The 24,200-nt window shown below is 43.3% G+C and overlaps 2 protein-coding genes across 2 annotated transcripts in view; one reads left to right on the top strand and one right to left on the bottom strand.

Moving 5' to 3' along the window:
• The first annotated feature begins 2,466 nt into the window (after nt 1-2,466).
• Nucleotides 2,467-17,297, top strand: LOC121697398 (rho GTPase-activating protein 8-like). The gene is made up of 13 exons (XM_042078911.1): nt 2,467-2,723; nt 3,924-3,989; nt 5,803-5,928; nt 6,835-6,922; nt 7,302-7,433; nt 7,837-7,923; nt 8,030-8,128; nt 9,583-9,693; nt 9,817-9,890; nt 10,264-10,341; nt 10,943-11,071; nt 11,516-11,619; nt 14,902-17,297. The coding sequence occupies exons 2-13, from the start codon at nt 3,944-3,946 to the stop codon at nt 15,097-15,099; spliced, it is 1,272 nt and encodes a 423-aa protein (XP_041934845.1). The 5' UTR covers nt 2,467-2,723; nt 3,924-3,943; the 3' UTR covers nt 15,100-17,297.
• A 2,506-nt stretch (nt 17,298-19,803) lies between these two features.
• Nucleotides 19,804-24,200, bottom strand: part of phf21b (PHD finger protein 21B) — an 85,217-nt gene continuing 80,820 nt past the window's right edge. Inside the window, 4 exon segments of the mRNA XM_042079494.1 lie at nt 19,804-20,797; nt 21,574-21,677; nt 21,810-21,876; nt 23,125-23,283. Coding sequence (XP_041935428.1) covers nt 20,513-20,797; nt 21,574-21,677; nt 21,810-21,876; nt 23,125-23,283 — 615 coding nt within the window. The 3' untranslated portion in view covers nt 19,804-20,512.

Raw genomic sequence — 24,200 nt, 5'->3', positions numbered from 1 at the left:
TCTGGCAACCAACACAATTGCTTGTTGCTGACCTGTTTTTCTAAATATACAGTCCGTGACGCAGCTGACGCAAATCTCAAGAGCAGGGTGCCTGGTGCTGTTCCCTGCGGCACCTCGCAGACTTTGTCACACTTGGGGCCCTAGAGTTCATACAGTTTCCTCTCTCTGGTTGCACTCTGAACATCAGGCACTTCTTTTTTTGCACTTGAAGTGCGAGCCAACTATGAGATATGCAAACTGTAAACACAGATGTAATGTCAAGCTGATGGAAATAAAACCTGGCCACTGACCAAAGACGTTTTATTTTTTTTCAAAATGCAAACATAAGTGCTTCTTTGTTCATGCGGTTCTAACTGAAACAAAACCTTGCATACTTTTTTTGATTTCCACTAAATGCAATGAACTGGGTAAAACATTGTAAACTCTGTAGAAAGAAGATGTATATCCACCCTTACTTTTGATCATGATAGCAAGTCTATGAAGGATATTTATCCATACTCCCTGTTACGTCTGAAGTCTTCCAGTCTCATAAAATTCTTTGGCACTGACTGAATGCATCTGCATTGTCTTTTGTCTTACTAATCCCTTCACAGCATTTCAGTCAAGGAAGTGTTTGGCTGCATGCTCTCCCTCGCAGTCTTTCCCTTTCACATTCCAAAGAATCAGTGCATGACAGGACAAAAGCCTCTCTCTCTCTCTCTCTCTCTCTCTCTCTCTCTCTCTCTCTCTCTCTCTCTCTCTAGCTCTTTTTATGTATACTCTCTTCTTTGATATACAACTCCAAAGACACTTCTGCGCACATCATTATTTGTTATAAAACTCCGCCCGGAGGGGTTTGGTCTTAACTCAACAGGAGCCATTGGAGGAGCAGCTGTTGGACGCACAACCTGATAACACTTGCTCGAGGCTATTCATCTCTGGATTACGGCGCAATAGGGCTCTGGGGTCACTTAGAAGACGTGTTCTGTAAGGTGGGCGTATGCTGACAGCCAACTTCTCAGTCCCCCCTCCAATATTCTCTTTCTCACTCACTCGCACACGCACACACACAAGCGCGCACACACACACACAAGCACACACACAAGAGCACACACACACACACACACACACACACACACACACACACACACTTTCCTCTTCAAGAGGCCTTGATGTCACTTTGAGATGGTTCAAGACAACTGAAAAAAAGAGAAGGGGTTGGTTGTGTATTCTCTGTGAAATCTTTGCCTGTCAGGTAGGGCGAATATTGGCCTTGGCTTGCAGGTGGTTGCTGCCCCAACTCTTCTTCAGAGCGTGGTTGGTCAAGCATTGGTCATGTGGGAAAGTGATGCCTCTGATGCTACCAATCAGAATGGAGAATGAGGGTGCATTTTTACAGACAATGCTGCTGATGTTGAGACTGGTCTCTCTCTCTCTCTTTAATTTTTTCTCTCTCTTTGTGCATGGGTCTATGTATTTTTCTGTGATCATGTGTATGTTTCAGGCTTGGAATGATGAATCTAAAAATATGGTTATAAAAGGCTATGTTATACTTATCTTTCTAATGTTGGCTATTAATTATTCTTCCACTGACAATCCCCTGACCATTTTTTATAGGCTTACAGAAAATGTAATTTCATGCATAACAGAAAAGTTCAATCAACAAATATGCTTGAATCTTTAAAAAGTAGGCTGCACACAACAGGTTTGAATAATGGCAAACCAACTGGTTGATTTTTCAACTCGACCACCAGGTGTCAGACTCTCTCCAGGGTTTGTCACCACATGACATTTCAGAGCCATTAAAAAAAGGATTCAGAATCCCCATATCATTACTGACCCCAAAAACCGACTGGAAAATGCATTAGATGAATGAAACAGCAAAATTGCACGACAGGTGATCATTTCTCAAGACAAATATTCACTTCTCCCTTATTGTTCGACCTGAACTTACATTTGCATATTCATTATAGGCCTACTTCAACTAAACTGATATAGGTTAATTGGCCTATATAGCCTATGTGTCTAAAAGAAAGTCCCTGCTGTTATGGTTGGTGAGAGCTATACAGAGCTTTTGGATAGCCTACTAAATTATCAAATTAAGTCTCGACATTGCAGTGATCTGTGTTAGGCCCAACCATTTAACGCCTGAACTAACTAACCGAGATTAGACATAACCTCAGTACAAAGAAGCAATTGTAGGTCTACAAAGTTTAGCTAGAGCTTCTTCTCTAGTTGGGACTGTTTTAGTCTACAGAACCTTACAAGATCTTAGTCTAATTATTTATGTTCACCTCAGTAGCTATGGGTAACAGCCTAGCTGACTAATCCATATTTTAAGTGCCGTCTATATGAATTACCCGTTAGGTATGCAGTGCTTGACAAAATGTGCTGTTATCAGCAGCATCAGCGCCGGCGACTACATCATTCCTAACTACATCAGTTAGGAAATTGATAGGCAAGACAGCCGGATATGGACAATTTCCTCTTCCTGTAAATTAAAAACGCACCGTAGATCATAAAACGCATTTCAAGCTTCAACTGCCAGTGGTTTCATTGAAACAGACACAGATTCATGATAATGCTGAAACTTTTATGGAAATCGCATTTCCTTGTCTAGTCACCGAGTCCCAGTGAGCATGCGCACTTAGTAAGCTATTTAGGAAGTTTTGACCATAGATTTTGACTGAGTTTGCTAAGTAATAACCTGGACAACAACGTGAGTTTTTCCCGTCAACGCACAGGTAGGCTATGTCTCTTATTCGTTTTTGCGCACGGACATGCATCCATCGGGTTTGTAACGCAACATACAGAGTTGCCTAGATGTAGCATAGCCTAGCGAATTAGGTGTTCAGAGGTGTATGACCATCTGAAACCAAATTCCATGATACAGGTTCCCTCGCCCTTACAAGAAAATGGCACAGGCTAGACTAGAAGTCATATTTGCGGTTGTGGGAGCTCCGAGGTCAAGTCAATTAATCGACTGCAGATATTCAAACATCTTCACTCTCTATGCGTTAGCAGTAGCTTGTGTTTTTGATGTGTTATTAAAACAGCAGTTTGAAATGTCCATTAGTGGAATTTATGATGATACAATAACTTCCAGGTTAACTTCCTGGGATTCTGTTGAGCTGCATGGGGCCATTTGGATGTAGCTCTGGCCTTTTCATTGGTAAACAAGGCACAAACCCCCGTTTGGGAGAGGCGCCCAAACAAACCCAGTGTCCAAATTAAATGTCATCGCTGATTGTGAGTTATCTGCACCAGATGCAGACCTTGATGAAATCAGCCTAGACGAGGCGTGTAAATATAATTAATCTTCAGATGTGAAAACAAAAGGTTTTCACAAATTATGTAAATGTGGAGAGGGAAAGACTAAAGTAGCATACAGACTTAAGTGGAAATTAATTCTGGCAATAAAGCTCTGAGTAACCTAAATGACAAGAAGAGGAGTCCAGGTTTTTTATTATTGTGTGAAGGTGTTGTTATGCCTGTCGGACTCTTTCCTGAGTTCCTGCCTGGTTCACTAGATGCAGGCAGAAGTCAGGCTCTTTGCGTCTGGTCTACTGGTAAAGAGAAAAGGAATTACATAATCATCCCTGAACAATCCGCTTTCCAATCTGTTATACACACATGGCCTGATGACAATATTCACTTATTTGATCTTAAAAAGGGATATGTCCTATTTTTGCCTCATATCAGCCATATTAATAAACTTTTTTTACCCTCATCACTTATTTTATGTAGGCTATGTTAATTGTTAAATGTACTATGGTTACCTCTTGGCCATGCTTTCTCCTGGTATAAAACAAAACATTGCCATCAAAGTGATGGATTGTTTTTATGTCCATCATATTATTGCAGAAGGATATTGCTGTTGTGATAGATGTTTGTTTTAAAAATATAATGGTAAGTCATCTTGTTTCTGTATTGTGTATCCCTAGCTTTCTCCAATCCTGTCCAGATGTCCATGATCTCAGAAAATGACTTAGAGCAGCTGGCTGAAATAGGTGAGGCATCATTGGTCTTACTTTCACCTAGCAAGCCTACTTCCACAGTTTCCCGGGGATATTCTGCATACATGTTTTAGTGACAAACCTGATGCTGAAGTCGTAAGCAGTAAGTAGTAAGCAGTAAATAGTAAGCAGTAAACCTTGTCATTAAAGGGCCCTGTGACTTCATTCTCTGTAGCAAAACTAAACCATAATCATCATCTTGTGGAAAGTTTGCCACTCTGAGTAAACATATCCAGGTTTGTCACGAAACCATGTACATGGAAAAGCTTTCTGATGCCCTGTTCAAACCATGTGTGTGCAAGTGTGTACCACCATAGGTTTACTCATTTCTCCTTGCCATGTGTGGTCACCCATTACTTGGCACGTACATTTTGGATGACCGCATCTCTACCCGTATAGTGACTCAGCAAAACAGTCTGACCTCACCCTTGTCCACTCTAAATGACCGACCTTGCCTCTCTTGGGTCAGTCAGATGACTAGCATTTGGTGGGGCAGGAAATCAGGAAATGAATCACCCCTCTGAGTACTGTAACTGCAAACTGAAACCTCTGTGTTTCCCCGGCAACTTAAAACGATGTCGGATTACCCGGTCAGCAGCACGCAGCACAAATCTATTTTAAAACTCAGACTCTTCGGTCCGCTGTGTCAGGAAGGACGGGTCGTTTTCCAGATAAGGCTGTCTGTGACTGTAATGGCTTATGGAGAGCTGATAGCGGGACATTGTTAATTAAACGTAGAGGAAGAGTCTGACATTCCCTCAGCTTTAAGTCAGGATGTGTGTCAGCTGGTACTGAGGGCACAGATGACTTCTCAAAGCCGCCCCCAACAGCACACCAAGTGCGACTGCACGTGGCAAACAAGAAATGAAAACTAACCCACAGAAGAGTTTTCGTCTCCTTGGGTATCTTTTTATAGCACTGTGGCACTGCAAAGAATTGTTTGTTTTTTTTTCCCCATTTTCTCTTTTCTTTCCAGTGCTTTGAGGAATGTGCTGATGCTGAACCAACACCCCCAACTCCCAAACATCTCGTTCTGAGCCCTTTTAATTACCACTTTACTTTGAATTTTTCAGATGATATCTTTAATCCGATGGCCAGTTGGTAAACAAGAATAAGCTTCTTTTTTTTTTTTTAAATAGAAAGAAGTTGGGGGGGCGGGGTATGTGTGCATGCTTACAACTTCTAATCTTCCTTTGTCAGAAAATCCAAGTTTGTCAGGGTTCTCCAGAGTTGCAGGTCTGTGTTGTTATTATAGCCATTGTCCAAACCAAAATAAACAGTTCTGTCCACTGGGCATTTCCTCCTCTGAGCATGCTCAGTATTTATAGGCTGCGTCCTGGCCCAGCATGCTCAGTTAGTACAGATAGGCCCCACAGATAGGCTATGGAAACTTTCCGCTTTCTCCATGTGTAAACATTTCACAATCCCAGGAATAAGCATTTGTTGTTGTTGTATTTTGAATGAAGTCATACATTGTGACTCGTGTTGGCTCTCATTGTGAGGCTTCTATTGGTTTGGAAGGCATTTCTTGTGATCTTCTGTTGTAATTCAAATCTATTCAGACTCTTCAATAAATTTGAAATGGCAGTGTAGCTCACATTAAGGCAGAAATAACTGGATGGAACATTCTAAATCTAACCCACCAAGTCCCTATTGGATAGCTGAGTTTTTGTTCTCGGTCAAACATTTTTTCCATGTGTAGTAATCCATTAAATATATAAATGCACAATAATTGTATTGCATGTGAGCTGCAGTGAATGATGATTGCTGTTGTGATTGTTGATGATCAATTATTGTTATTATTCAGAGCTCCAGAGGGATGAGGAGGAACAGGAGGAGGAGCGACCCACAGCTAGTACTCGCAACGATGCCATCACTGACACCTCCCACCCTTACTATGATGTAGCACGACACGGCATTCTTCAAGTCACAGGTTGCCTTGTTTACTTTTTTGGCTAATCTCACTCTGGTTTTGTGGTCTGTGGTGTCAAATTAAAACGATATGCTTCTTGTGAGATTTTGCAAGAGGCCATTCAAGGGAACTGAAACCAGGAGGACTAGATAAACCTGTCTGTTTCACATGTTAATGATTTAGCTTGCCACACTTTCACCTCAATAATGAGCCACTGGTATCGCTACAGCGAGCAACAAAAAATGACCGGTAACACTCCAACAGGTCCAGTCAAGTATCGTCCATCTAAAAATTGACTCCCAAAGACAAGCAACTAAGTGTTACCTCTGAAACCAAAAATATTATAACATTAAATAATTAAAATCTGTTCTGACAGATTTTGCTTTAGATGTGGAAACACAAATCTTTGTTTAACAATACACTAACATTCAACAGTAGCCTAATTACAGGCAATGGCTAAAACAGCATGACTCGGCAGTAAGCATGGAGGTGAAGTGTATACTTTTTGGCTGCAAAAGCTAACCGGCTACAATGAGTTAGGCTGTGTGTCAGACTCGGAGCAGGTGGGGTAGGCAGGAGAGGAGATTTGTGAGCACAGCCTGTGCAGTGATACCACACTAACAGTGGAAGAGGACAGAGAATGCACTGTTGTTCCCACTCATGTTCCTAAACCAGGAAATGAGCATGATCACACCTTAGCTTGTAAGAAAAGGTGTTTATCAGCCTTCCTCCTTCCAGTTTCACCCATCTGTGTGGGTTTGTGTAATGCAATCTATTTAGAGTTTCTAGTGTGTGTGTGTGTGTGTGTGTGTAGGGTGGGGGTGTCTGTATATGTGTATATGTGTTTTTGAGAGTATGTTAGTGAGGGTGAGAGGATTGTGTAACTTTTCTGTTTCTGTTTGCCTTTTCTGTTGTGTGCGTCTGCAGGTGATGACAACTATGGCCGGAAGCTCATCATCTTCAGCAGCTGCTGCATGCCCCCCTCCCATCAGCTTAACCACCAAAGACTGCTAGAGTGAGTGGATGCTGTACACACACACACACACACACACACACACACACACACACACACACACACACACACACACACACACACACACACACACACACACACACACACAAAAACTAAAGAGGTACAGTTGATTTACGTATGTTGCATGTTTAGACAGGTCTGCACTAGTGGTTATGAGTAAACATGGCATTGTCATCTCCAAATGGATACACCACCTATTATTGCAGAAATGGAGCTGTACTTTGCTTAGTCCACACAGTGGCGGTCCACACACACACGTACAGTACAAATGATTTAGCTAAATGCAGATTTTTTGATTGGATGTATGGGATGTTTTGTTGCTGTGATGTTGCTGAGTGCTGCATTTGGTGATTGTCAACAGGTACCTGAAGTACACCCTGGACCAGTATGTGGAGAGCGACTACACTGTGGTCTACTATCACTATGGCCTACGCAGCAGCAACAAGCCCTCTCTGCGCTGGCTCCGAGATGCCTACAAGGAGTTTGACCGAAAGTATGTCTGTCTCTCTCTATCTCACGCTTTTACACACACACACACACACACATACAGAGTCCCTCACATCCGCACTCCTCGTTTTTCTCTTTTAACTAACCCCCTGAGACTAGTGTGTGTTTGAGGTTCCTCCCCAGCCTCTGCTCTAAAAGCCCTCTCATCTTCCACTACAGACACTTTGCTGAGGGCATGTCTAAATCGGGTGATTAATAATTTAGCACACTTAATGAGGCAGATTACACTTGAGCAAATTTTGGAAGCTCGTGGGAAGGAGGTCCAGCCAGCAGGGCTCTGTGTGTGTGTGGGGTCAATGTTGGTTTTGCTCTAAAGAGCCGTTAGAAATTCTGCCTTTGAAGAATACTTTATAGTTCTTTGTGTGCGTGTGTGTTTGTGTGTTAAACAGGTACAAGAAGAACCTGAAAGCTCTGTATGTTGTCCACCCCACAAACTTCATCAAGATCATATGGAACATCTTCAAACCTCTGATAAGGTGTGTGTAGACTTGTGACTGCTACTGTATCTTGAATCTTGAAGAATGCCTTGAAGTATAGAGCTGTATCAGCTAACCAGTGCTTCTGTCTTTCTTTCTCTCTAAGTCATAAGTTCGGAAAGAAACTGACCTATGTGAACTACCTGGCAGAACTGAGAGACCACCTTGACTATGACCAGCTCATCGTTCCCCCAGACGTTAAAAGGTATGGGTTTCATTGTCGGCCGTCTGAAGGTAGCCGAAACTGATCAGTCTGTCCGGCAGTCCACGTTTCTGCAAATTTCATCATCATACTTCCAGAGGACGATGGCATAGCCTCATCCCAATCTCAGTCAACCGATACTGCAATGTAACCCTATGTCACCTCATTAAGCTGGCCTCATTTTGAATGTATGTCAAATGTGAATATATATGTCAAGGGCAATTACCCTTTTTATTTGGGGGCCAAAACGTGTCCAGAAGTCCAGAAGTGTGAAACTGGTGGAAGTAATACAAATGGAAGTATTAACATTTTAGAAATGAACCTCTGAAATATATGTCAAGCAAAAAAAAAGGATAATTTGTAATGACTTTGTAATGAGCAACTTAAAGTTTCAAAAGTGTGTGTGTGTGTGTGTGTGTGTGACAGAGAGTCTAAAGTTAAACTAGTTAAGAACTTCCAATGTCTTTTGTGGTAACAGTAATGCTACCATTATTAGAATGATGTCGGTGTCGTTTACCCTGTACAATAAAAGCACTATCATTTCCATGATTATCATGCTGAGGGGATGAGTTTTTAGTTGAGAAAGCAAGCAATCCCCCACAAGGAAAAGCTGCAATAGCCATTTACACTGAGAATCCTCTAAAGTCATGTATCTAACAGACTCAGAGCTTGCTCATGTTCTCAATAAAATCAGCGCTAAATAGAGTAACAAGATGAGATTTTGTTCCCAGTTAGACGCAGTAAGACACTCCGCCTGTGTCCCTGCTTGATATTGACACATCTTGTGTGTCCTCAAGAGGCCTGCAAAGACTGCTCCTAGGAACAGATGCTTTGGAGCAGCCTAGTGTTGTCAGGCCTAATTTGTATTGATATTTCCTGATCCTCCCTGTAACGGGCAATTATATTCAGAGGCAAAGCACGGACAGTCAGACTGCCTGACTGTTGAATATTTATGAGGATGGGGGTGGTGGGGGGGGGCTGCGAGGGCTGAGTTATTCTATTGGGAATAGGAGGCAGGTGGTTGGTTGGTTAAGTCCATGGTGTGGTATTGCTGATGGAGAAATTAAGTGGAGGATGGAAAGTATTAGGTCATATGCAGAGCGGAGGGAAAAGACGTATGATGAAATGAAGGAGAATATCCAGAATGTTCAAATTCTGACTTGCATATTTATGAAAATCCCAGAGACATTTTCCTTTGTTTGGCTTACATTTCAGAGTTCATTTGTAGAGTTCAGAGTTCATTTTACAATATTGCCTCTTCAAAACACTTTTGGACCTGCTAATGAAAATAATTCTCAGGCTTAATAGTGTCATGTGGTGACTAATATATCTTCATCACACAAGCCATTCAAAGTCATACATTTTTAATCCTGATTGTTCTCAAAGTTGCAAAGTATCTGTCGTTTTGGTTTTCCTTCACACTTGTGGTATCCATGGCGACCATATGTTTTCCACAGACACGATGAGAAACTCCGGGCCAGTCAGAAAGGAGGACTGCCACCTTCAGTGAGAGTCCCACCACCGCGACCCCCCCTCCCCACCCAGCAGTTTGGCGTCAGTCTGCAGTAGTAAGTTTAGACACACACACCCGACACACACACTCATAGCATGTGCAAATGCTCCGCTTCATATAAGATGAACTGTGCTGAATGAACTAGCCCATCGTCACCCTTTATACTGTTGTTTTTTAGTATCCGAGACAAAAACAATGGAGTTCTCATACCCCCAGTTGTAAGTGAAACTGTGTCCTACCTCCAACAGAAAGGTAAGACCTCTGTCCTCTATTGCACTTTCTGACTGAGGCAAACAAACATTTTATATTGTGACATGTGTTGCATTTGATATAAAATAGCACATTTTTGCTGATTGCTGACTGCACCTTGGAGAACAAAACTGTACAGTCTAGCTAATCTTTTCTCTCTTCATGAATTCCCTGAGAACTGAGCTGAGCTCGTATGAAGGCTAGTCGGCTTCCTTCACTATCCCAACAGGGCAGTAGGGTTTCAAACATTAGTGCTACTCACAGCTGTAGGCAGTGTAGCGGTAGCAGCAGCCGGGGTTGGTGGTTTTACAGCTGCCTGCCGTCTCTTCCCCTGATCTCTCCTTCCTCATCCCCTAACCCCCCCCACCCGCCTCAGGTCTGCACACAGAGGGCATCTTCAGGAGGTCGGCTCGAGTTCAGCTCATCAAGGACATCAAGAAACTCTATAACTTAGGTGAGCTGCCATGTGTACACACACACACACACACACACACACTTTCTTTTTTTATCTCTGGCTGCCAGGAAAGGACAGATCGATTGAGCTCTATCCCCGCGTGGCCAAGCTCTGATGGCATCACGCGGGGGCGTGTCGCTGGTGGGGGCTGCAGATTAAGATAGTGTCCATTTCAGTCGGCGTTCCACTTCATTAGCACCACCACCACCACCACACACACCACACACACACACCACACACACACAATCTGCCACCTACTAACTTGCGCTGATCCCACGGATCAATCCAGACGGATGATCCCGCCGGCCCCATGCGTTTCCCAGCATGCATTATTCACACAGTTGACCATGCCTGGGCTTAAATTCCCCAAGCAAGTTCCATTTTTAAGCATGTTGGTTCGGTTGATATTGACCGCAGGGGCTCGATTTCATCATGGTACTACAAATCTCTTAAGCTCTTTTCTTATTGTTTGCGTGTGTTAGTCAATGTGTAATATACTGTAGAGACATGATGACCCCTACGGTGCGGTCATGGAATTGGAATATATTCAATCTGATAATACTGATCCTTTTGTCCTTTCTGACTTGTGCCCTGGCCACAGGAAAACCAGTGAACTTTGAGGAGTACGGGGATGTCCATGTTCCTGCTGTCATCTTGAAGACGTTTCTTAGGGAACTGCCCGAACCCCTCCTGACCTTCGCCCTGTATGACCATATCTTGGACATCACCAGTAAGTGGTAGCTTACCGGTATTCTTGTGGATAACCATGTCTTTCTGAGTCTACGGCAAGAGTCTAGGCGGTCTGGGACGGTGGTAACATAATGGTTAGGGACCTGGGGCCTCATTACAGTCTCTCAATGGGAATTTGGGGAGAGAGAGGGAGGGAGGGAGGGAGGGAGAGAGGGAGAGAGGGAGAGAGAGAGAGAGAGAGAGAGAGAGAGAGAGAGAGAGAAAAAAAGACAGTGGTCTGGGCAGAAATGTTGTGGGTTCAATTCCCAGCTTCCACCGTTGTGCCCTTCCACTGTTAACTCAGAGTTGCTCTGGGAATGGCCCATGTAATATAATTGACATTTGTAAGTCGCTTTGGATAAAAAGCATCATCTAAATGCATAAATGTAAATGTCTAACAGCGGTCTAATTTGTGTGTGTCTGTCTGTTTGCTTGCATTTTCCAGGGGTTGAAAGTTGCCTCCGAGTCTCAAGATGCAAGCGCATTGTGGAATCCCTGGCTGAACCCAACTACATTGTGCTCAAGTACTTGGTCTGCTTCTTGAACATGGTGAGTTCCGCCTGCCTGGGAAATCCAGTTGCACCCAGATTCCATTCGTCATGGTATCGGCTTCTTGTCACCACTTCCATTCTGGCTCTAAAACTGCTATCTTGGCTCCAGAACTGCATCCCTCTGAGCTTCCAGACACTCCAGGTAGATTAGCCACGCATCTTGCAACTAAAGAGGCTTTTTTCTTTCGGGTGCTGCTAGAGATCTACTTATGCAAGGAGAAAGGATAGAAAGTCAACAGAGAGTTGTCTCATCTTCCTGGCGTTCATCACTCGCTCGATGGACCGACCTTGTTGTGCTGTGGAGTGAAGTGACCTTAAATCCCCCCCCCCCTCCCACATGATGCCGGCTGCAGCAGCTCAGGGTTTCCTGTACCGTCCTGCCCCATGCTGAGTGCAGGCTGGCAGCGGTCCTGGTGTTGTCTCCCCAAACTGGGCAGCAGCCTGGGCCCCCCTGCTGTGGTCAGTGCAACACCCCATGCTTCCCCTTCCCCTTCCCCTTCCCCTACCCCTGTCCCCCCCCAGCAGGACGTGTGGAGCAGCCCTTCATCTCCCCCTGACTCCCTGGAAGAGAGTGTCTGTTTTAACAGAAGACTGAGCAAAGCTGCAGGGGATTCTTGGATACGGAGGCAAGCTGGTGACCAACAGAGAGAGGACGGGGATGAGAGGGATGGCAAGGCCCCCCTCTGTGTCTGGGCGCTCTGAGCCTGGAAAGAGGATGTCGAGGGAATAAAATGTAGCAGTGCTTTTTCTTTTCTGTTACTTTATGATGCCCAGTGTTTGGAGAGGAAAATGAAAGACATTGACCAAGTTGTTTTCGTATGGGCACAAGATAAGAGCTTGTGAATATGAATTACACAAGCACTTGACAGTAGAACAGCCTCTCAATTTGCATTTGTTTGCAGGATAAAATTCTGTTCAATCCGTTTTCATACCTTAGTCTGCTTAATCCATACAGTAATTTCTTAGAGTCCACGTTATAAAAATACATACTGAGAATAGCACACTTGAGGAAACCAGAACATAGCCCATGAACATGAAATGACAAGTAAACCTTTGAAATTCAAGCGTCAGACGTCCGGAGACGTCTTAAGTCAGCCCTTTATATAAGTTTCCCTGCCTGGCTTCACACTTGAAGTGTCTCTGTGTTAAATCCACGCTGCTTGAATGGTAAAGCAGTCTTTCAGACTCTTACAGTGGTAATCTGCCCCAGATTCTTCCCATGGGGGCCATTAGTCACTCTGACAAGACAGTTTAATCAGAGAGAGAGAGAGTATGGGTTTAATTATCCACAGTGGGCCTCCCTTGTGCAGTAGCTCCACGAACCAGTCGCCGGAAAGGGTGTTTCACCTGTGGAGTTTTCTCGGACTGGGACCTGTGGGAGAAGGATGCTGCTTGTAGGTGCAGTTTATTATTCTAACCCTTTACACTTTTTGCCAAATTCAGCAAATTGCTCCTCAAGATCCTCTAATTGTCTGATCCAGGTGTTCGCTCAAAAAGGAAACCTCAGTCATTGTTCTGTGAGCAGAAGCAAACAAAGGGACTCTGGCCAAACCATACACTATTGTATCCAATCAACACATCGCTTCAAGATCATAGAAGGTAGGGGTGTCATTGAATAGGCTGTTGAGCTCCAGTATTAACACTTGTAGACTACACCTTTAAGGGTAAGGTTTGTGGGATGCCTGAGGTACTCCATAGCCATGCATCCATCCTTCATCACAGATCAGACACCCTAAGGTTCTACTCTCCAGCTGTGTTGAGTGATTCTGAGACTCCAGGGAGTTGTCGGGGCTTTGATCGCCAGGGAGAAGATGGCCAGGGTGTCAGCCATCTTTATTGCTCTTCTTAGTGATGCCTGCTAGTGCATAGGAGACGACTTCAAGTAACACAATGTTGGAGTTTCATTTTCATCAATTTTTTTAATGACCTGGCTACCCATTTAGCATTAAGGAGTTACCCATTTCATCTAATGCTGTCAAAAAGAGTCATGCTCCTACCCGCAACAATGTTGCATAGCTCAATACCAAGCATTCCAAGTGTGTATCAGCAATTGTAGAGCCTCCACTCTCTGATAAGCTATAAGTCCTAAGGATATGGCCTGGAGCTTTGTTTAGCGTTCCAGCTCAGCTCCACAAGTACCTGTGCCCTTAACGCTATAGCTAGTGGGTCTTTACATGTCTGACAGAAGCCTCGTTAGGAGAGAGATTAATTCTGTGGCGGTGTTTGAGTGGCGGTGAGGGCTGACTCTCAGAGCTCGTTGAGAGAAGTGGTCTTATTTGACTTGTGACCCCACTTGCTGTACCAGGCTGAGCCACTAGGGGAAAATAGCCCTGAGAGTGATTCAGCTGCTCCAGTCACACTGCCATGAGATCTTTTGGGGTTTTTTTTTTGTGGTGGACTCTTAAGGACTTGGGAGTGTGTCATCACATTATAGCAATTATTTCCTTCTCATGACATCATTGAGATCTCCTTGATCATAGCTTGCTCGGTACCCACTACCAGACTGGGGGATTGGCCTGGATTTAATTGTTTGATAAACAGAGACTTACACTCTCGGTAGATAACATAGAGTGAAGCTGAGTCAGACTTAACCTAGAGCTGTTTTGAATGAAACATACAGAGCACATGGCACACCCCGTCCTGTGCTGCATGGCTTACAGGCTGTTGGAATGGACAGGGAGGAGGAGGAGGAGGAGGAGGAGGAGGAGGAGGTGGTAACTTCTTTCAGGCACAAAGAAAAAGAGAGAACGATGAGGTGGTACTTTAAGTTAGTAAAGTAGCTACTCTTGTCATATAACTAGGCCCACTGCTACTGTTTGTCTACCAAGGTCGGGCTGCACAATCATCACCGCTCCCACCTCTCTGTCGTGTGGCAGTTGTTCACAACTCATTTGTCATGGCTTGCCAAGGACTCGTGCTCCTTTAGTGCTTTTTAAGATGTAATAATTGCTCTCTCGGCCCTGTAAGGCCTAACACTGCTCTAAAAGTGAAACTTGCCACGAGGGGCGGCGAAGTCAATTTGGCTCGTTCAGGCTGATATTTTTTTTTTTTTTTCTCCTCTCTCCGTCCTCCTACACTTCCTCTGAGCTCACTTTTCCTCTATACATCTATCTTTCTCTATCTCACACACTCGCTTGCTTGTTCTCTCTTTTTCTCACACTCAAAACACCTTCTTGTGGCTAAGAAATGTAATGTTGTACAGTATTCCAATCATTAGAGCTTCTGATTTTCTCAAGTACGATTTTTAACACGCCGCTCGACCCTCACGATCTCTCTCCAGGTCTCCCAGAAGAGCGTCCATAACAAGATGAGCTCGTCTAACCTGGCGTGTGTGTTCGGCGTGAACCTGGCGCGTCCCCCTCAGGGCTCGGTGTCGCTCAGCGCTCTGACGCCCCTCAACATCTTCACCGAGCTGCTCGTAGAGCACTACCACATCATCTTCGGCTGCCGCAACCCCGTCTCTCAGGTGCTGCCCTGATGTGGCCTACCCACCCCACACTGCCCCTTACACCCACTGCCACCTCAAAGCTTTGTTCCCCCATCTCACGGCAAAGTAACTGCACCTGACAACTGGAGACCTCCACACACACACGTCCACTTTTGTGAAATGCCCTTGCTCCTCCTGGGCCACATGCCACTAGGGTGTGTTGGATCAGTTTGATTACTTGGTTCCTGTTTGTTATATGGGGTCACCTGTACTATTTTAGAGGCGTTGTAAGCTCATTTTGTTACAAAAAAGTATATATGTGTATAGCTCTTTTTTTACTTTGAATACAAGGGTGCTGTACTGTATCTTGTCTCCAAAAGAGTGATATCTGCAACACTGCTAAATCTATATTATTGTATATTTTTTTTATTTATTTTATTTTCAAAACACTAAATGAAACCTGAGCATGCTACAAAGAGAAAGGAAAAAGAAGCCTTTTAAGCCGGCTATTGCCATGGCAACCCGCTCTTGCTTGCAGCTGCTCTGGAGATAACCTTGAAGGCTGGGATGTCAGGGGGTGGGGGTGGGTAGTCACACTTTACTGTAGTGGATACAGAGACCTGACAGGGCGTTTGTGTGAGCGCCTCATTTTCTCACATCATGTTTCCCTAGTCCAGCTTGTTAGGGACAAGCTGTGGACCCGACACATAAAAGCTCTTTGGTCCTTGCCATGGTTCATAACATCAAGCATCTGTCGGGGTCTCCAGTGAGCGGCCCATTGAAGCACAAGTGTGTCTCAATCGCTTGCTCTTGTCACACATCAAAAAGCAACTGGATCAGTGCTTTCACTTGCAGCGTTGCCTAGACAAGTCTGTGGTAGTTGGGAATGATCAGGTTTTTCAGGCTTGTAAGCTTAGAGGATTTCCAATTGGATTGTGTAGTAACACTTAACATGTTCGATACAGACACAGGTTATGCCTTGGGACATGAACGAAAGTGCCTTCTGTTCTTCTGTAGTACTGTATGTCAAAAAAGGTATTCAGTGTTATGTCATTACCAGGAATTAATGATCACAGACAATAATAAGATCTGGAGAAAGTTTGTGTCTTAAGATAAGATAAACCTGCTCTGCATACAGAGCCCCATAGTTATTGGGGGACTGCTCAAGATGACACACGAGAGTGAGACAGCTTGAAAAGAATGCCACGTCACACCGCCCTGTTCTTTTCCTCCTCTTCCACGTCGGCCGCTTTGACAGGGAGAATTCGTTGAGGATGACAGCGGGAGCCAAGCTGTCAGAGGGCATTAGGGAAGATTTAGTGCCTTCTTCTGGATCTCCTCCGCCAAAGTAGGAGTGCTAACACTAGGGGGCGCTCCTCCTGCAACAGGAGACTTGTGATTGAGCTTTGCCTGGGTCTGGACCCTTCCTGGGTCTGGACCCTTCCTGGGTCTGTGTGTGTCTACTCAAGCTGGCACTCTGCTAGCAGGAAAGGTGTTATTATGCTCACAAGACGGAGACATTAAACCCTCACGCTGCTGCTCCTAGTGCTACTGCTGTCAGTGAATGGTCTCTTGATGATGGTTATGATGTTCCTCTGTATATTTATGGGTTGTGTAATTGTGCTCTCTACCATCTGTCTTTGTGTGTATATCTGTTTATGTGAAGGACAAGCAGAGTTTGTTTTGTCTAGTTATAAGAGTATATATAACTAAGCATTTAACTTAGGCTATTGTGCCTTTCATTCCTAACATTTTTGTATGGGGTCCAATTATACTACTGACCACTTGCAAGAACTTATTTTACATATTTATAATGCAATATTAAGACTCCAAAGCTACTCAACCGCAACAGATTTTTTTCTTAGATTTTTTGTTTATTAATGAATCAGTTTTTCGTAAGAACTTGGTACAAAAAAAGTGAGACTACTCTTTACCATTTACCAACTTCCATCAATCAACTTTTAATGCATCATGAAGAAGAAAAAACTACATTGGCATATGTAAGACAAACACTTTCCTATACATACTATCCACTGGACAGTCCCCTTGTTTTATGACAATGAAAAAGAAAACACTACTTCAACAGTCCCAAAGACATTTTCAATCTAAAACTTGGTGTGTTTTCTTCTCTTCTTCTCTGTCTTCGTTCTTGGTTTTCCTCGTTTTAAAAGGACATATCAAATGTTGCAAGCTAAGTCAGAATGCATAATTGGCAAACAATAAAAATGCTTATTTTTTTGTCATCATTATTTTTGTATCCCTTCCCACTCTCTTTGTTCATTGATAAAAGAATATAAAAGGTTTTTTTTTTTCTTCTCTTCTCTGTTCAACTTAGTGTTGCGTGTATTAAAATAGATCTGTATAAGCACTGCACAGTTTCTCCCGGAGAAGATTCTGGGAAATGCGGGGACCATGACAGAGGTTGGAACGAACCTCCTAATAGGGTAAATGATGAGTTATGGGCCAATCCCCCCCCCCCATTTTCGATCCACCTTTCCTTCTATCTATCAGTGTCTGTACTTGGTCCGATCTGCTGCACAGGGCTTCATAGTGGCATATAGCCAAAGATTCTGCTTGTCATCAGTGCTGTTGATCAGCCTGCTCTTTGATCACCCTTCCAAAGACAACTGCCGCTGTGCCCTGACCGAACCCCCTCGGGTGGGAGGGGGGGTAAAGAAGCCTCTCTGTCAGTACAGAGCTGGGACTGGAATGATATGTATGGAGGAATGGCGTACATTCTGGTATCGGCTTTTGTCAGCCTGCGGCCGCTTATTTGTCAGTATGTCGGTATCTCCGTGGTGCGGTTGATGTGTCAAAGAGGTCAAAAGGGAAGTACAGGAAAGAGAACACAAGGCCTAAATAATGATATGCATAAAAAAAAGATATGCAACAATAATAATAAAATAAATTCATATTTTAAAAGCTCTGATCAAAAAATGTCTCCTGTTGGAATTGCGTTTTGATCGTTTGAAACACTGTCATCACGAAAGGCAGGAATTGTATGGTATGACGTGAATGTTTCAAAGCCCTTAAATGATTTAAGAAATGTTATGAGATTTTGTTCAGGTTGTCGGTGTGTTTAAAGCAAAAAATTTGCTTTTGAGGAGCTTGATATCTATGTTGTCACAGAGACAAGTGAAGTTGATACAGGCCACTGACCTGGGGCTACAAACAGTGTCTCATTTACGCTCTTGTCTCTTTGCAATTTCACGGTAGGTGATGACAAAATCAAACAACAAAGTTGTTTTCCAAGGCCTGATACAGTGACCCTTTTTTGAGAACAAAGACTTGACAAATGGATATTTCATTAGTCTTGCTCTCCTTATTGCATTTTCTTCCCAGAAATACTATGAGTAAATCTCAGTGCTGTTTCTAACATCAGTGCATGTCTATATGCAGGGATAAGAGCTTAAACAATAAAAATGTAGTTTGCGTTCATCTTGACATGGAAACTGTTTGGTCTTGTGTATGGTTAGTTAATGAATATGAATTGTTTTTTTAATATATACATATATATATATATATATATATATATATATATATATAATTCCTTAATTCCTAGAACATTGTTTATATCATTCTGCAAATGCCTATAAACATCTATGTGTTTATGGTTATGTAGTTATGTATGTGCACGCCTTATTGTTTATGTAGACAAAGCCAGGAGGGAGATGTTTGCTGACAAAGTGTCTGCTGACGTAGTCTGCCCGAAGGTTTATGCAAGAAGGGACTTTGCTGTAGTTGGATTTGGTGTTGCTGCCAGTGGGTCATACTGTGTTAAACCCTGTATCTCGAGGGCATAGCCGGAAGACTGACCAAACAAGTTGACACACAAAACTATCCCACCCACAACTAAAACTCTAGTTAACCAGTGGTTTGTTTTTGTTTGCTTTTTGTAAAGTAAAGAATGTGATAAGAAAGAAACCCTGGATTTTCTACTCTCTTTTGATCTTGAGGCAGTGTTCATTTGTATTGACTAGCAGATTTTTTTTTTAAAAATAAATACAAAAGTTTTTAAAAGAAAAATGCCACTTTTGATACAAGCAAGTTTCGCTTCCAGAAAAAACGCTGAACTGTTAGAAAGTCATACAAGAAAAATAAAGAATTGAATCAAACAGCATTAAAGTGGTAACAAAAAAAACAAACAGGTACACATATAATACACATACCAAAACCAAAAGGCTGAATCGTAGGAGTTTTCCAGTACAAAAAAGTAAGGTTTTTGGCATATTTTCCGTACTGGTGAAGAGATTAGAGGGGAAAAGGTTCAGGGAGTGAAAGATCACAAACACACAGGTAAAACTATGGCCCTTTAAAAAAGGAAAGAAAATAATAAACATGTTATTTGAACGGGAAAATTGGAAAAGAAAGCTCAGTTTGAGTATGAAGTTCAGTAACAACACAGAAAAAACAAAGGACCTGCATGAACAGTACAACATTATGTACATTATGATCCCCTCCGAAACTTCAACTCCTCTCCTTTATCAACAGGCAGCTTCATGAAAATACTAAATTCTCCACTAGAAATGCTAAATTCTGTAGTCATCTTAAATACTTTGTTCTTTGTTCTTTTTGACTATATTAATACTGAAAAAAGTTATTCTCTGTTTTTCTTCTCTCCGTTCTCTTTTTTTTTTGTTTTTTTTGTTTGTTTTTTTTTGTTTTTCTATTGTTGTTTGAAGGCTCATATGCATCGTACGTACATACACAATGGAAACATCCCCCCCGCCCAACCCCTATCCCACCCAGTCCCCCTTCACCTGAATTCATATGGCAAATATTGTTCATAGGAGAATGAGAACAAATATCTATGCCGATATATCAATGTACATCTCTTCCCCATCTCATATGTCTGTGGTTTATTCATAACTAACACTACTCTAATTTCTCTCCCACTAGAAGTAGAACAATTAGTCATTTTTCCTGTCTTTTTTTTAAGTAACAACGAAAAGAAATCTCTGGCCGCAGGGAAATACTTATTTGATGTATCCATGGCGGCACTGTGATCTGCTTTTTAAAGTCGATAAATACATTAAGGCCAAGAACGATAATAAATTAACAGTTTTTTTTTTTTAAAAAAACAATAAGTAAAAAAAAATCTCTTAAGCACTGTAGGTGTTGGAGTCAAAAAATACTTGTTATGAATCGAGTGAAGGATATATTTGTTCTTTTTTGTGAGTTTTAGATTTATAATCATAAGACATAACAGTTCCTTCAGAAAAAAAAATCCACGCAAGGTAAATATCGCATATGTCCTTCTTGTGACGGTGTTTCCATGGTTTCTTAAAACCTGTCTTTGTGAGCGTGTGTGTGTATCAGTCAGGGCATATGTTAATGTGTGTGTGTGTGTGTGTGTGTGTGTGTGTGTGTATGCATGTGAATTTAAAAGGAAACATTTTGCTCTTTTCCTCTCTCTCTGCGTGTTGTTTTTATAGCATGTGATCTCAAGTGACCTGCTGTGTGGTCAGTTGTTGCCTTGGGGCTGAGGCAGACTCTTCTGCAGAAGCGTGCTGGAGCCCATAGGGGGAGCTGTGGTGCCAGAAGGCGAGTTAGCCCCACCGCTGCCGGTGGGCTTGATCCAGGGCAGGGACAGGAGCGAGGCGCCGGCGGTGGTGGTGGTGGTGGCCGTCATGGTGACCTGGATGACCTGGTCTCGCTGGATGAGGCGGATGAGGGCCTTGAGTCGCTCCAGAGAGGCCTGGGTCTCTCGCTGCTGTCCCAGCAGCCTGTCCTTCAGGTCAATGCATTTCTAGAAGGCAGAGAGGGAGGGAGGGGATGGAAGAGATCGGCCGCAGGTCAGCATGGACACCAACAGATACTCCGGAATTCGATTTATTTATGGAAGGTTCTTTAGCCAGCTCGTACATTTCCAGAGGAGCATCAAGTGTGTTGCTGCTATTGTTTTAGTGTACCTGTTTACACAGACCCGGTCGGGTGTTGCACCTAGTGAATGGGCATGTTAAGATGCTGAAGGATGTATAAGTGTCAAAGTTGAATAAAGAGTTGCCTTATTGGGCATAAATAAAATATTCAGTGTCCGAGTGAACATAAAAGTAGCAGAATATAAGAGAAGATGCTATTAGAGCTGACACTCCACCCAAAATATATAAATATATGAGCTGGCTAAATAGGCTGTGCATAAACCCGAATTAAATCAAATGAACAGGAAATGTTTTGATTCTTCCATTAACAAAAGTGGTCATTGACAACAGTGTGAGATGGATGCCTGTCATCAGCCAGCTACAGTAATACACTTTTCAAGGTGAATTAACCACAGGCATTCACACCCAAAAGGTTACAATGATTTTGAATGGTTATTAATAGTACAGGACGTATAATGTCTTGTTGTCCAGAAGTCAATAGCTTGTTAATGTGTTCTACCCTGTAATTCTGGTGAACAGACATAGCCGGCATCTTTTGCATCATGATCTGACCACTTCAACTAGAGACACATCAAAGACCAAAGCAGAGCTGGTAGGATTGTTGGCAGAGACCAGTGAGGACGGCCGGCTGGAGTGGACTTACTGTGAGGGAGCTGCTGAGCCTGTGGTCCTGCTCTTCGAGGTGAGCACACTCCTTCTTCAGCTCACAGTTCCTCCGCAACAGTTTCCTCTTCTCATCCTCTTTCACTGCACAAAGAGAGGGCGATAGATATAGATAGATATATAGATAGAGAGAAAGGGGGTGCTTTAGTTTCCAAATGCATTTAAATTTGGTGTAAATTGAAGATAAAATATTATTTCTTTAGTTCTGTGGCTTACTTGTTTTGTGTGTAACGTATGACTGGACAAAGTTGTGTGGCCAAGCCATATTCTCTTTGTTCAGTACCTGCGGGACCAATAAGAAGAGTGATGATTCACTTTTTCAGAATCATAAGTACATCAAGAGTTTTTTTGTTGTCAACTGTTAAATCCTGAGGGCTGATGGATTGATGTTTAGTTCTAATTCAACGAAGAAATCAAAGTTCAAATCAGTCAAGCAACATGTGATATCTTTTCATCTCAAACCAGATAAAAAGACACTGACAGAATGTTCAATCAACTTTTCACAATTCCTTCATTAAAGGAGCTTCTGCTCTATGCTGTCCTCACTTCAAAGATGGCGATCAATGGCTTTTCATCCATTTCACTTATTCATCCCTCATTTCAAGTCAGATGCACACTATACTGCCTCCTTTAATCACACATTCCCATTGAAAACGAGTTATTTTTGTGGTCTGATATGTCAAAGTTTATATGTTATTTCAAATTCGACAAAGGACTGTAAACAAGAGAGACGTAAATAATTCAAACTTCTCATATTTAGAACGTCAGCCTACAATACGAGCTTGTACTGATCACAAATACCCAGATGCACAAAGAAGGTCCTGATTGTACTTGCAGTACACTGATTGTACTTGCAGTACACTGCCCCCCCCCCCTCTCCCCTACATACACAGCACATTATTTCATCAGGAAGCTTCTCCAACACACATCCCCAACATACTTACAGCACACTGTCGTCCCGTCCCGTCCCCCCCCCCCCCGAATACACAGCACATTGTCTCATGAGGAAGCTTCTCCAACACACATATTGCACACTGCCCTCTCCCCACATACACAGCACACTATCACATCTCCCCTGTCATCCCCCCAACACACACACCAAGACCCCTGGCAGTTGGGTTAGCCCCTTGAGCCGTGGATCTGCCCAAGGTTTCTTCCTTGGTAAGGGAGTTTTTCCTTGCCCCTGTTGCTCTTGGGTGCTCCTTGTTGGTGCCCCCCCCCTCCCCCCCAATTCCTATCCTCCCTCACCTTTCTTATGCAGCCCTTGCCACTTAATCTACTAAACCCCTCTTCTACTGCACTTCCCCCCCCCCCCCCCCCCCCACTTTGCACAAATAGGCTGACACCAGACATAATTTCACTGCATTTCTTACTTCCAGTAACTATATGCATGTGACAATAAACTTCCTTGTATCCTTGTATCCTTGTATCCTTGTAATATGAGACAGGCAGTCATAATTCCTCTATAGTTATCATTCTAGTTCTAGTTCTTTTTCTAGTTCTTATTCTAGTTCTCATTCCAGTTGTCTACCTTCTTCTGGCACTTGGGGCACATCCATACACCCTTGGGCGGCGTTTTGAGAGGTGGATGGAGGCAGTCGGGGTGGAAGGCGCGGGGGCAGGTGTGGCACTGCTGCAGCTCGCCCTCCTCCTTACACACGGCGCAATGGTCATCATGCTCCAGCTCGTCCTAACACACACACACACACACACACACACACACACACAGGAATGTTAAGGCAGTGAAATAGTCACAGAGCTGCACGTCTGGCCATGAAACATTTTCACTGTTTGAATGCAGCAAAGTGCATCTTTGCATACACAACAAAATTGTTTTGTTTACACGTTGCCTCGGCAGTAAGCAAGGACAACCGTGGAATTAGTTACTTTCATCTTAATGGTGACCCATTTTTTTCCACATTTCTGCAGACCCAATATTGTCAGACTCACAGACACTAAAATATTAAGTTGGATTCCACCTCTAGACTTGGATGTGGAATGGATGTGCTCACATTGCCTTAGGAAAAAGCGCTTTCAGATTTCCACAGATCGGGACGTTAAAAATGATTGGATGGACTCCATCCCCCGATAGATAGATGGATAATAGATAGATATTACATAGTTCCCAGCTCGAGCAGGGCAACAAAAACCCACACGCCAATAAGTCCTCGATTTCAAAAGAGTAGAAAATCACAGGCAAATTTCACAACATCAGACTCAGGGCGTTGTGCCACGCAATAACCTGCCATTCCAAGGTAGATAACTGCAAACGTGAGCTCAGGGGTCACACGGGCAGCAACCAGGCGAGAAGAGCTTGATGCCCGTAATGAGAATTCAAGGTGCCATGCCAGGCTCAGGTTGTTCCGGAAAGCTATGCACTGCTGGTGGGGGAGTCTTGCGGCATGTAAAACCAATCTTCCTGTTTCACTGCGATTGACTAGAGCTCACAGACGACGGTGATCAATTTTACTGCAAAGGTGATTATCGCCCATTTATTCCGCTTTAATGGACTCCCTGCTAACGACGTGTACGTGTGGACGATGAATATAGTGGGATGGGGACCAAGGACAGTCCTGACCAATGACTCTCATGTGAGGCCACACACAC

The sequence above is a fragment of the Alosa sapidissima genome, chromosome 22 (assembly GCF_018492685.1).
Source record: "Alosa sapidissima isolate fAloSap1 chromosome 22, fAloSap1.pri, whole genome shotgun sequence".
Taxonomy (NCBI): Eukaryota; Metazoa; Chordata; class Actinopteri; order Clupeiformes; family Clupeidae; genus Alosa; species Alosa sapidissima.
Note: the sequence above shows the minus strand (reverse complement) of the source record. Positions and strands in the feature narration are given on the sequence as shown.